This window comes from Trachypithecus francoisi, unplaced genomic scaffold (genome assembly GCF_009764315.1).
Source record: "Trachypithecus francoisi isolate TF-2019V2 unplaced genomic scaffold, Tfra_2.0 Lachesis_group11, whole genome shotgun sequence".
Taxonomy (NCBI): Eukaryota; Metazoa; Chordata; class Mammalia; order Primates; family Cercopithecidae; genus Trachypithecus; species Trachypithecus francoisi.
This window is the reverse complement of record NW_022681456.1, coordinates 89,194,756-89,207,494: the sequence shown is the minus strand read 5'-3', so window position 1 is coordinate 89,207,494 and position 12,739 is coordinate 89,194,756. Positions and strand designations below refer to the sequence as shown.

The 12,739-nt window shown below is 40.2% G+C and overlaps 1 protein-coding gene across 6 annotated transcripts in view; it reads left to right on the top strand.

Moving 5' to 3' along the window:
* Positions 1–12,739, top strand: part of ANO6 (anoctamin 6) — a 225,571-nt gene that overhangs the window by 190,819 nt on the left and 22,013 nt on the right. For all 6 annotated transcript variants that reach the window (XM_033222339.1, XM_033222341.1, XM_033222340.1 and 3 more), the window contains 4 exons: positions 3,327–3,552; positions 4,587–4,756; positions 4,953–5,050; positions 10,868–10,998. In XM_033222339.1, coding sequence (XP_033078230.1) covers positions 3,327–3,552; positions 4,587–4,756; positions 4,953–5,050; positions 10,868–10,998 — 625 coding nt within the window. The remainder of the gene's footprint in view (positions 1–3,326; positions 3,553–4,586; positions 4,757–4,952; positions 5,051–10,867; positions 10,999–12,739) is intronic.

Below are 12,739 nucleotides of genomic sequence, written 5' to 3'. Positions count from 1 at the left end.
TCTATACTGCTCCAGCTTCCTAGAAGGCAGCTTAGCAGTTGTGTTTCAAGTTTCAAGAATATTCATATGCTTTAATCCACTAATTTAGCTCTTAGGACTTTCAATCAGGAAATGTTTGAAAATGGTCAGTAAAGGTCAGTAAGGTTTTTTCACATACTTTTAACATTTTATGTATATATTTATATATGCATAAACATATATATCAACCAAAATATTCTACTTCTCACCCTTCAAACAGTGGAATGTTGTGCGGCCATGAGAAAGTATGGTCATGAAAATATTTTAAGGCATATAAAAATGCTTATGGTTTATGATATGTTTAAGGGAAGGATAAAATATGTAAAGTGGTTTTAAATATGCATACAATGCATACATAATCCTGAAGGAATTGTGCCCACATGTAGATAGTAGATAAATTTTTTCCTATTTAATGTCATTTTTGTTAGGAATCTTGCAGTTACGGTTGGCAGAAAATCGGTCTTCAGTTGGTTTAAGCAACAGCAAAAGAGGGGAAGGTGGGATTTTTTTCTTTCCACCTATTTATTTTCTGAAACTGAAAATTCCAGGCCTGAGGCATGGCTCCAGTCAAATCCAGATACTGCAGACCAGATATTATCAAGGGCTGTGTTTTGTAACCTTCATCCTGTGTCAACTGGCCTCCTGGGCTTGGTGGGTCTGGACCCTTCCTTATGATAGCAGAATGGCTGCAGCATTTCAAATGTCACATCTTCCAAGCAAAGAGAGGTTCTTTGTTTGAGACGGATTCTCGCTCTGTCGCCCAGGCTGGAGTGCAATGCCGCGGTCTCAGCTCACCGCAACCTCCGCCTCCCGTGTTCAAGCGATTCTCCTGCCTCAGCCTCCCGAGTAGCTGGGATTACAGGCACCTGCCACCACGCCCAGCTAATTTTTGTATTTTTAGGAGAGATGGGGTTTCACCATGTTGGCCAAACTGGTCTGGAACTCCTGACATCATGATTGGCCCGCCTCAGCCCCCCGAAGTGCTGTGATTACAGGCGTGAGCCACCGCGCCCAGCCGAGAGGTCTTTTTTTTAGTGGCTTTCTCTATTGATAGGTGAAGCTTCTCTTTCCCATGGGCACTAACAGATGTCTCCTCACGTCTCGGTGGCTGTTACTGAGTTATGTGTCAATCCCTGGATCAACTGCTGAGGCCAGTGGGATGTTACCTGTTTGTCTCAAGCAATCAGGTTGTACCTCTGGAGCACATTAGGGCAATCACACCTAAACCCCAGGGCTAAAAACAGAGGCGTTATTTCCCCTGAAGCAAAATCTAGGTTCTCTTCTAGGATGGGGAACAGACCCAGGCTAGCAAAAGCAATCAGTGTCCACCACAAGAGACTTTCAGATTGTCCACAGTGACCGTATATACTAAAGTTATGATCAGAAAAGTATTAATGTTAGAATCAGAAATAAGTTATAAACTTGAGGAAAAAGAATAAAAAGCTTCCTGCCCCTATGAAGCAACACTGAAGTATGGGAAGCACCCCAAAGAAATATGGGAACTTAACAGGTTTGTAAAAGCTCTGGGATGAATTAGAATTCATTTCATAAACCATGTGGGAGGCAGTGCCATGGAGAGGTGAGTGTCTTTGGAATCTTAGGAGACCCCAGTTCTTTTACTTACTAGTTATCCAATCTTGGACAAATTGCTTAATGTCTTTGAGCCTCTATTTTCTCATCAGTAAGAGAGAGATAATATACTACCTTACTCACAAGCCTGTTATGAGATTAAACAAATACACATGTGCTAAGGTGAAGAGAAAGCACTTAAAGAATGTTATCTTTATCATTACTTAATAAAAATTATGGAGATAATTTTTTAAAAGACATAATATTTAAACACCCTGTATGTATTGTGCTAAGAGTGGATGACTTGATTCATCTTTTTAATTTTTTTCTCAGCCTTAACTAATCTTTACATACACACACACACAAATCTTATTCGTCTCACAAGTGTTGTGAAAGGAAATAGATCACAGGAGAAATGTAATGCCTTCTCTACAAGCAGATTTCTTAAAGAGTAAGAAAGACATCTTTTTAAACACTTAACTTTGGTTGCCATAATCATAGCTAATACTTATATAGTGCTTTTCATGTACCTGAGCTTAATATTCTGTTTTTACCTGAAGTAACTCATTGAATCCTCAACAGTTCCATAAGTTAGGTGCCATAGTATTCCTAATACACAGGAGAGGATATTGAAGCCCCAGTAGAGCTAGTATTCAAATAGAGGAGTCTAGCCCCAGGACCATCCTGTAATCACTCCCTTTACTGCTCTCCGCAGGTGACAACTGGCCTCTGTTACTGTCAACAAGATATGGTTGACTTGGTCCTCAGTTTCCCTTCTCTGAAACTTTTCTGTCATCATGAGCAGTCATACACCTTGAGTGCATGGTTCTGGAGAAAGTAGATGTAGGGAAAACAGTTTAAAGATGCCTCTCCAATAGTGTCTAGTACTGTGTATCAAGTAAGAAAATTCATGGGACCTTTAATGTGCGTCGTTCAGTGGTGGGAATTCTGCTTACTGAGAAAGTGAAAATCTCTCTTACTGGGGATTATGCAAAAATACAGTGGTCTAGTGGCGTGAATCTTGTGGAAATGCAAGTACAAATGACTGCCAGTTTAAGGTCATAAGATCTGAGAGTGAAAAGTGTGTGAAGCTTTTATCAGCAGAGACCTGCTGCCAGTAGCAACAGTTAGCTCAGGGCACCTCTGTGCCAGCTTCACTGGCTGTGCTGAGACTCTTCCCTGCTACAGTGATTAAGACAAAAGCTAGCACCTGCTGACACTTCAATTGGTGATAGCTTCTCTGTTGCAAGGAAATGTATCTCCTTAATGGAGTATGAGTGACCAAAAAACGTTAACTCACAACCTAAATAATTTAGTAATTGTAGAAGGGATGTTTTCTTTGGTTCTACAATCAGACATTTTTTCCTTCTACCAGATTATGCTACTAGTTGTTCCATTTTTATGCTGTCTGAAGATACTCTTTTTTAAATAGACTTTTTTTGGAGTGATTTTAGGTTTACAAAAAAATTGCACAGAAAATAGTTTCCAGTTCCCTCTCACCACCCCCTGCACCCAGTTTCTCCTCTTGTTAACGTTTTACATATGTGTATGCACCTTCTTTTCACTTCCATCATTCCTTTTTCTTTTTTAAAAATTTAACATGCCAGACTTTCTACACCCTTGGTATCACTTATTTGAGATTTACATCACTTTACACACGCAAAGTGTGAGGTCAGTTTTTAACAGTACAAGTGCAGTTATTGGTGAGTCTCATGCTACTGTGTTTATTGTGCTTTCAGATCCTATTGATCATCGCTTCAGTTATTGGGATAATTGTCTATAGGCTCTCAGTGTTCATTGTATTTTCTGCAAAACTTCCCAAGAACGTTAATGGAACAGACCCAATCCAGAAGTACCTGACTCCACAGACAGCCACGTCCATCACGGCCTCCATCATCAGCTTTATAATTATCATGATTCTGAACACCATATATGAAAAAGTGGCAATTATGATTACTAACTTCGGTAAGGTCCTACTATAGCTTAGGTAACTTCTGACATATTTTTAGAAACTGCCAAAAATAGAGACTGTTATCTTTTAGGCTTTTCAATTCCAGTAGGTTACAAGTTTTAGAAATTTTCGAGTGTAAACATATTTTCTCTAGCATGTGTGGAAATAAATTATCTACAACTTTCCATTAGTAAAAGGGACAAAGCAAAGACAATCATTATAAAGTCCAAACTCTGTGTAAACAGATCAGTGCTGAATAATATTTTCAATTACATTAGATCATGTACTCTATTGTTGAAAGTAAATAGTCTCTTTATTGCAAATAAGTGGAATAGGGTCATGGTTCCAGTGGCAAATATGTTCCTCTGTTGCTGACAGGACAAGCTATCACACTGCTACGTGTCTTCCCCCGTGCTGTTCATATTAATATAATTCTCATCAGGCCTTGATTTTTTAATGTGTTTCTTCTCTCTGGCTTGTATCCCAGGCAGCTGCTTAGTGGCCAAGTTAAGTGCTTGCCATACTGCATACGTCTGAGTCGTTCTCTGAATGGCCTGCTCGGTGGTCATCTGAAATGATCGAACTGATTCAAACTCCACACTAGGAGGATGACCTGTTTTCTTTCCCAAATGCCTCTAGCAAGTTGTACCTTGGTTTGCTTGTTTTCTTCAACAGACCCACCTTATTGCAATTCAGGAAAACAAGATAATATCATTTAGCAGGCAGTTCAAAACTAATTTTCTGTCAATTATACCTATGGCAGTTCTTATTTGATAACACTGTACCTGTAAATTTTAAGGAGCAGTTGATTTTGTTGTGGGGGAGGGGAACATGTGGGCTATTGTATTCCTACTGTGAGGGAGAACTCATAACACTGTGCAAACTTGGAATTAACACAGTGGCTGTATTAAGGTATTCAAAACAGCTTAAATGGAAACAGTGTGAATTGTATTTTTTTAACGTGTTAACTCACGTATCAGTATTTTTTATTAGAGTCTCAAAGCTGTGTACAATTTTAAAATCTTATTTTTCTTTCTTTTAACTACAGAACTCCCAAGGACCCAGACTGATTATGAGAACAGCCTCACCATGAAGATGTTCTTATTCCAGTTTGTCAACTACTACTCTTCATGCTTCTACATAGCATTCTTTAAGGGCAAATTTGTAGGCTATCCAGGAGACCCAGTTTATTGGTTGGGAAAATACAGAAATGAAGAGGTATGAATGTAGAATTGTATTATCTTGCCAATTTAAGCTGAGTTTTCGCTCATTTACCCAAATGAATAGTTCTTTACTGTAAATTCCTAGATTTATTTTTTAGCCTAAGCAGAACAAATATCAGAAAAATAAGATGCCTATATTTCAAGTTAGATCTATTGAATATTTAAATGGTATTTTCTTTTTAACCTTCCAGTGTGACCCAGGTGGCTGTCTTCTTGAACTGACAACTCAGCTGACAATAATCATGGGAGGAAAAGCAATCTGGAATAACATACAAGAAGTATTATTGCCGTAAGTGTTAACTTGTATAGCCGTGGGTAAAAGGACAAGGAATAGAACAGCCCAGCCACGCAAATCATTTGCCTCCATAGCCACATAGCTGCATGTCCACCTCTAAATGGATCAGAAGCTACTGTCATTAAAGGTCTCCAGACAGCATAGTCCAACCAACAGTGTAAATGTATCCAGGATCTAATAATTGTATTTTAAAACCTTCTTTATATTTCATGTAAATCCCCATCTGCTGTAGTTTATACCTACTGGGCTATTGTTGGTGACTGATTAATAGCGGCCCTTTGAGCGACAGCACTGGCTAGAGCTGTGACCTGTGTATTTCCACAATTTCTCACATCCTTCTCTCTTTCCTATATGTTATGCATTTAAAAGTCAGTGTGAATTCCAGTCACTATATTAAGTGCTATATATATATATATATATATATCACTTAAGCTATCAAACTATTCTTATTTTTTTCTCCTTTCTGCTAATAAAGATCTGTGGTTTAAAGAGGTTAAATGATTTACCCAGTTTCACATTAGCATTAAGAGGCTACTGTGGGATTCAAATCCAGGATCCCATGAGTCCAGACTTTTAAGAACAGAGGTTCTTGCATGATTCTAAGGCACTGGGATACATAATGTTTTAAGAAATAATTGTCTAGAATAATAACCACAAAGGTTTTGACTTACTGTTTTCCTAGAAATGAGCACAACAGAATAGTTGTACTTAAGATGTTAACTAAGATTTCATTGCCCTTTACAACTTTCACTTAGGCCCCCTCCCCTATCAAAGTGTAAAGTCCAATACCATCTGCAATTTCTGCAAATTTCAGGGAGCTTTTTGTTTTGGTCTTCTATTGCTGCAATAACAAATTACCCCAAGATTAATGGGGTAAAAACAACATGTAATATCTTATGGTCCTGGGGGTCAGAAGTCTCACTGGACTAAAATCAAGGTGTTGGTGGGGCTGTGTTCCTTTCCAAGGGCTCTGAGGTGAATCTCTTTGCCTTTCCTAGCTTCTGGAGGCCACCATCTATGCTCCCTGCCTTGTGACCTCCTTGTGACCTCTTCTCCATCTCAAAGCCAGCAAAGTTTCATGTTTGTGACTGTGTTCTGTAGTCACCTCTCCCACTTCCTGTCTTCTACCCCGTCCCCCTCCTCTCCTCATCTCCCCTACCACCTCTTCCGTTCTTTTGTTTGGAAACAAAAAGCCTCCACCTTTATAAGAAGTCTTTTATCCCACTATATATACCTGGGAATTTTTTAAAATTTATCACCCTCTTTATAGGCTCTCACCTCCTGCCGTGTTGCCCTCTTCCCTCCATCACATACAGCTTCTCTCTCTTTCTTCTCCTACTCCTGGCATTTTTCTCCCCAGTCACCAAGTTTCTGTTCATTCTCTTTGTTGAGCAGTTAACTCACTCTGGGTTTCAGTGCATCCTTCCAGATTTCTTAACAGGTATTATTCTCCATCTTCAATGGAAACTTTCAGGGTCTTTCTCTAAACAAAGATCTCTCTCCTTCCTCTTCCCCCACCCAGAAAGGGATTCTGGTTTTAGCTGTGAAATTCTTTTTTTTTTTTTTTATCCTTCTCTACAGAAAACAACCCTCACTTTCATTGAGCTCATATTCAGATTTTTCCAGATAAGTAAAAGTAGGTCATGAATAAATAGTACTGTGTTTCTAAATGAAAACAAATGTATAAAATTGAGGAAAGTCTTCATTCTGAGATTAAAAAGTGTTTTCTGAAAAAAGTAGGTTAATTATTTAACACTGTGTTTCGGTAACATTGGTTTTTAGCAGCTATTTCCTAAATTCATATTGAGAAATGTATATGATATGAAATTTGTTCACATGAAATATTTTAAAGGATCAATTATACTATCCGTGGTTTATACTTTCACTTCAAGTAAGCTCATTGTTGAAAATTATAGTGATATGAACTTTGCCTCAAATTTCTCCTCCTTTGTTTTCTTGTTTGAAAACTGGGAATGCTGAGTGTTAGCCAAATTAGAGAGTGACTATGCTGCTTCTCTTTGTGTAGGTGCCAGTTTTCTTACCTTTGTTATACAAAATCCTAATTTATCAAAGATATATCAGCCAGGCGCGATGGTTCAGACCTGTAATCCCAGCACTTTGGGAGGCCTAGGTGGGCAGATCACCCGAGGTCGGGAGTGCGAGACCAGCCTGACCAACATGGAGAAACCCTGTCTCTGCTAAAAATACAAAATTAGCCAGGCATGTTGGTGCACGCCTATAATCCCAGTTACTCGGGAGACTGAGGCAGGAGAATTGCTTGAACCTGGAGGCGGAGGTTGTGGTGAGCTGAGATCGTACTATTGCACTCCGGCCTAGGCAACAAGAGCGAAACTCCGTCTCAAAAAAAAAAAAAAGATACCAGTTATCTTTTCTATCCAAAACTATACCAAAAATAGAGAAAAGCCTTATAAGTCAGCAGTTGTTTTCACATCATGTAAGTAGTCAAGAGAAACCTGGAGAAATGTATTTTACCACACATGTACCCTCTTCCTTCCTCCCCCTCCCGCCTTTGGGCCCATACCCCTTGAGTAGGATTCTTGGAACAAGGAAAGGAGCATATCTAGCTCAGGGATCCAGGTTCCTTTTGGGGCCTCCTCAGTACCTGGCATGTGACAGGGACCCAGTGTAAAGCAGCTGAGTGAATGAATGATTGCCTTATATGCTTCAGATACATCACATCAGTAAATTACAGAGTTGTCAGTGAGACTCAGAGAGCAAGCTCAGAGCCCTTTGGCCTTCCCAGCTCCACTTAGTGTTTTGATATTTAAGGCATTCTTGGGGATCTTATTCTGTTCTTAATAAAAGACTAGTATAATTCCTGTGTTAAATAGCTCACTCTGGAGAAATTTTTATAATAAAATGTCAGAGATAATAGAATTAAGGCTGCAGAATGCCCATAGCATCATTTTTTGGTATTTAAATAGTAGTTGGCTATAATTTTCCTTTATATACATTTATACATGTATATTGTAACATAAATACCTCTTTTTATATTAATAAGTAAACTTATTTGTATAATAAAAAAGAAGTGTTTTAGGAGAAAATGTCCCTTCTCAAGATAGGATTTGGAGAGAAGATGAGCTACAGGCAATCAGAGTCCTAAATATAGGTGTCCCTCACTATCTACACTTACTCTCTAAGTTCAGAAACAGTAAACTCACACATAAAATAGATTCAGGTAGTGAAGGATGCTTGTATTTCAAAATTAGCAAGTGGGAATACTGTAGAATGTCTGAAACAGAAATGATTATCTCCAGCATGTGGATTAAATGTGATAATGGAGGTGAAGAGGAAGTGAGATGTAAAGTGCTTCTCACCATGTTTTGCACAAAATAAGGACCTAGTAAAGCACAACTGATGATGTGGTTATGACAATACACATGGTTAATTCCTATGGAAATTATTTTGTAACGCCTGCTTCTAGCCTTCGCCAGGGAAAAAATTTCTGGTGTGTATATTTTTCTAAAAGTTCTGTGGGTGATTCTCATGTGAAGTCAAGATTGAGGTCCCTGCACTAGAAACACAGACCTATAGAAAACGCAAACATGAGTGGTTAAACTCAGGAAAACCAAGCAAGAGGCTCAGCGTCTGTAAGTCAGAAATGAAAGCTAGTAAGAAAGACTTCTAAGATGACCTGATATGAGAAGGAAGTGCCAGATGACACAAGTAGTTGCCAGGACAGAAGTTTCATCCTGAATCTGAATTTTGATGTGATTTAGAGCCCAGATAGAAAAAGACCTGCTTCTTTGAGGACATGGAAAGGATTCAGCAAAAGGCTGAGGCTAGAAGTGTGGGAGGCAGAGCAAAGGATAAACCAATAGAAACCACACCCAGTGACGTTAGAGTTAGGTGTCATGAAGGGTGATGGACATGTGTGGTCCTTGGTGCTACCTGAGTCACACCCCGCTTGGAATGACTGTAAAACTGCAGATTCTGGAGCTTATCTCAGACCTTTTGGTTGGGAGCATAGGAAGCTGCACTACTCATAAGCATTCCACGCCGTGCTTGTATGTGCTGAAGTGGGAACCACTGATCCAGGTGGCGTGGATAACTGAGCCAAGAGTCTAGGTAACATAGTCCTTATTTACACTTGGCTTCAGCCAGTGCAGCCTGTATTGCTCAACAGAAAATCCCATACAGCAGGTTTTGATGTGTTAGGAAACGTGCTACATCCATTACCTATTTTGAATCATTTAATCCTGACAGCAGCCCTGGGCAGTGTAGGTTTTATCACCCCGTTTTATTTATTTATTTATTTATTTTTACCAAAGTTAACCAGCTAAGAAATAAGAGTTTGGATTCAGATTCAGGGGTGTCTGAACTCATATCCCCTCCACTTTCCACAGCCTCCTGCTGCCTGTCTTAACATCATCAAAGAGAAAGAAGTGGGGAAAGATTGTGAGTTCAGAGATGTCTCCTGTAGTAGAGATAATTTGCCCTGAGTAAAGCTTCAGTAGCAGTCAGTGAGAAGTGAGCCCTGAGATCAGTAGCAGTGGGAAACCCAGCAGAGTGAGCCATTTGTACTGTCTGTCTTATGCTGGCTGGGTGTGCACGTGTGCACACATGATGGAGAGGATGAGGGTCTGCCTGGTTTTCTTACAGTAACTGTCCTTAACCATCACGGGATGCCTTCTCATTATCAGAGTTTGAAGGCCACACCCACATGTTTAATCACCCAGTGTATCCAGATGTTAGATCTGTATTTGGAGTTGTTGTCATGCCTCTTCTGATGACTCCACAGGTAAACCACAAACCGGCAGTTGCTTGAGGGGACAACAGTTCTTTATGCCACAGGTGCACACCTCATTTTACTGCCAACTCAGATTTCTTTTCCAGACAAATTGCCATAAAAGGGAGGAAGCACTTATCTCAGCCACAAGGCTTTTGAGAGAGGGAAAAAACATGACATAAAAAAGAGACAGTGGGCAGCTCAACAGGCAGTATCCAAGGGTGGACAGAGCGCTGGGACACAGTCCAGGCTGTTTTCTCCTAGCTCTGCACTATGACCTGGAGGAGGCATTTCACTCTTCTGGTCCTTAAATGATTCAGCTTAAAATAGGAATTGGACCTATTTTATCTAAAGTCAGATTATGTCACTTTCCTACTTGGTGCCCTCCAGTGGCTCCTCACTTCCCTCGGAGGAAAAAAACCGCCCAGATCCTGACGGTGGTCTCTTATCCCTACCCTGTGTGCTGTCTGTGAATCATGGAGGCCTGCTCCTGCCTCAGGGTCTCTGTCATCACCGTTCCTTCTGCCTGTGACTTCTTCCCCCAGGTTTCCCCCTCCTTTGTCTCCTTCACATCCTTAATCACACATCATTCTGAAGGAGGCCTTCACCGGCCACCTCCCTAGACACAAATGCAAGCATTCCCTGCCCTACTTAGTTTTCTCCACAGCACTTACCACCAGCTCGCATACTATATCTTGTTTTCTCTGGTGATTTTCATACTGGCAAGACCATTTTGAATGATAAGGGGGAAATGAAAAAACAAATAACTGAAGTTAATCAAATGTAGGAACCTGCCTTTTAAAAATTAAGCTGCCCATAGGAAAAAGGTAGGAGAAAAAAATAGTAGCAGCTGCAGCTTTGATAAACCCAGGTATGTAGTCCTATTTTTCAAAATATTTTGGAATAAGGAGACAGAAATAGAAACAAATTTAGCATGCAAACAAAAAATAGTTTATTGAGAAGATTACTGGTGCAGCTTTAAGATAGCAGCAAAATATTTTTATGACCTTGGCCTGATAATATTCGTTCTAATTTATAATTTTTTTTTTTTTTTTTGGCAGCTGGATCATGAATCTAATTGGGCGATTTCACAGAGTTTCTGGATCAGAAAAGATAACCCCACGATGGGAACAGGACTACCATCTGCAGCCTATGGGCAAACTGGGATTATTTTATGAATATCTTGAAATGAGTAAGTTCTTAGTGAAGTTTTTAGTAATATAAAATATGTTGGGAGTATGTTGTGGATCCCAAAAGCATCTGTTATTAAGCCATATTAACATTTAGCATATTGAAGAAGAGTATGTTTTTCTCCACTAGATAAAATTATACAATCCGGCTTTCAGATAAGGTGGTCATGTGTGTCTTTGTCAATATTTATGTTGTACAAAGCTAGAAATTTATTAGCGGGGAATGGAATGCAGTATTCATTGAGGTACATCATTACCATTAATTCTTTTTTTTGTTTTTTTTTTTTGAGACAGAGTCTCACTCTATAGCCCAGGCTGGAGTGCAGTGGTACGTTCGGGGCTCACTGCAACCTCCACCTCCCAGGTTCAAGCAATTCTCCTGCCTCAGCCTCCCGAGTAACCGGGATTACAGGCCACCACACCCAGCTAATTTTTGGACTTTTAGTACTGACAGGGTTTCACCATGTTGGCCAGGCTGGTCTCAGACTCCTGGGCTCAAATGATCCACCCACCTCAGCCTCCCAAAGTGCTAGGATTACACACATGAGCCACTGGGCCCAGCCATCTTTACCATGAATTCTTTTTTTTTTTTTTTTTTTTTTTTTTTGAGACGGAGTCTCGCTCTGTCACCCAGGCTGGAGTGCAGTGGCCGGACCTCAGCTCACTGCAAGCTCCGCCTCCCGGGTTTACACCATTCTCCTGCCTCAGCCTCCCGAGTGGCAGGGACTACAGGCGCCTGCCACCTCGCCTGACTAGTTTTTTGTATTTTTTTAGTAGAGACGGGGTTTCACCATGTTAGCCAGGATGGTCTCGATCTCCTGACCTCATGATCCGCCGTCTCGGCCTCCCAAAGTGCTGAGATTACAGGCTTGAGCCACCGCGCCCGGTCCTTTACCATGAATTCTTAAAGCATTCTAATCATGTTGTCTGAGAATGAACTCAGCAACTATAATTAGGTGTGATTCAGTCCATGCAGGCACAGCTGTTGGCCAGTACACTTCTGAACTGAGTCATTTAAGCAAGCCTGCAGGAGCATGCAGCTTCATGGCAGGAATGGTCCCAGGATGCCCACTTTCACATCTCATGCCTGCCTTTGACAGCCTATCTATTTCTTCTGGCCAGTGGTTTCTGCCTGGTTCCTTGAGTGACTTCATGGCTCATAACTGGCCTTTTGAAACCATTGTGCTGGTCTGGAATTAAGATTTAGTACAGGTCCTCTCTTTCCTAAATGCCATGGTCCATTTTTATATTATTTGCTTGGGCTCTTAATTCTTTTCAGTGGAACTTGATTTTGACCTCTCGGTTGCCTTTAAACGGAAGCATCTCACAATAGATTTCCATAGGAAACATCACCTTTTGTATTATGCATGACACGCTTATGTCTAATAGATGGCTAACAATTTACATGTTTTGTATCTGTACCCTTTCGGCTAACCATTACACTGAATTACAATTTTTTTAAGCTTAGGAGAATAGAAAAAGAAACGCATCATTTTTGTTGACAGGCTTTGCATTTATGCATAGGGCTTTGCATATTGGCAAAGACACCCCTTTGTGGTTCCTGTTTACAAGTCTGCAGTTAGAAGGTGGTTTTTATTAAATCACATTCTATATATAAAATAATTGCTTTTAAAAATACACATTATACATAGAAACACATCTGCTTCCTTCAGTGAGTAAAAGGTTCATCTTGTGGCTTCTTTAGTCAGCAGTACTTTGCAGCAGCCCAGAGCCTGATTTGAA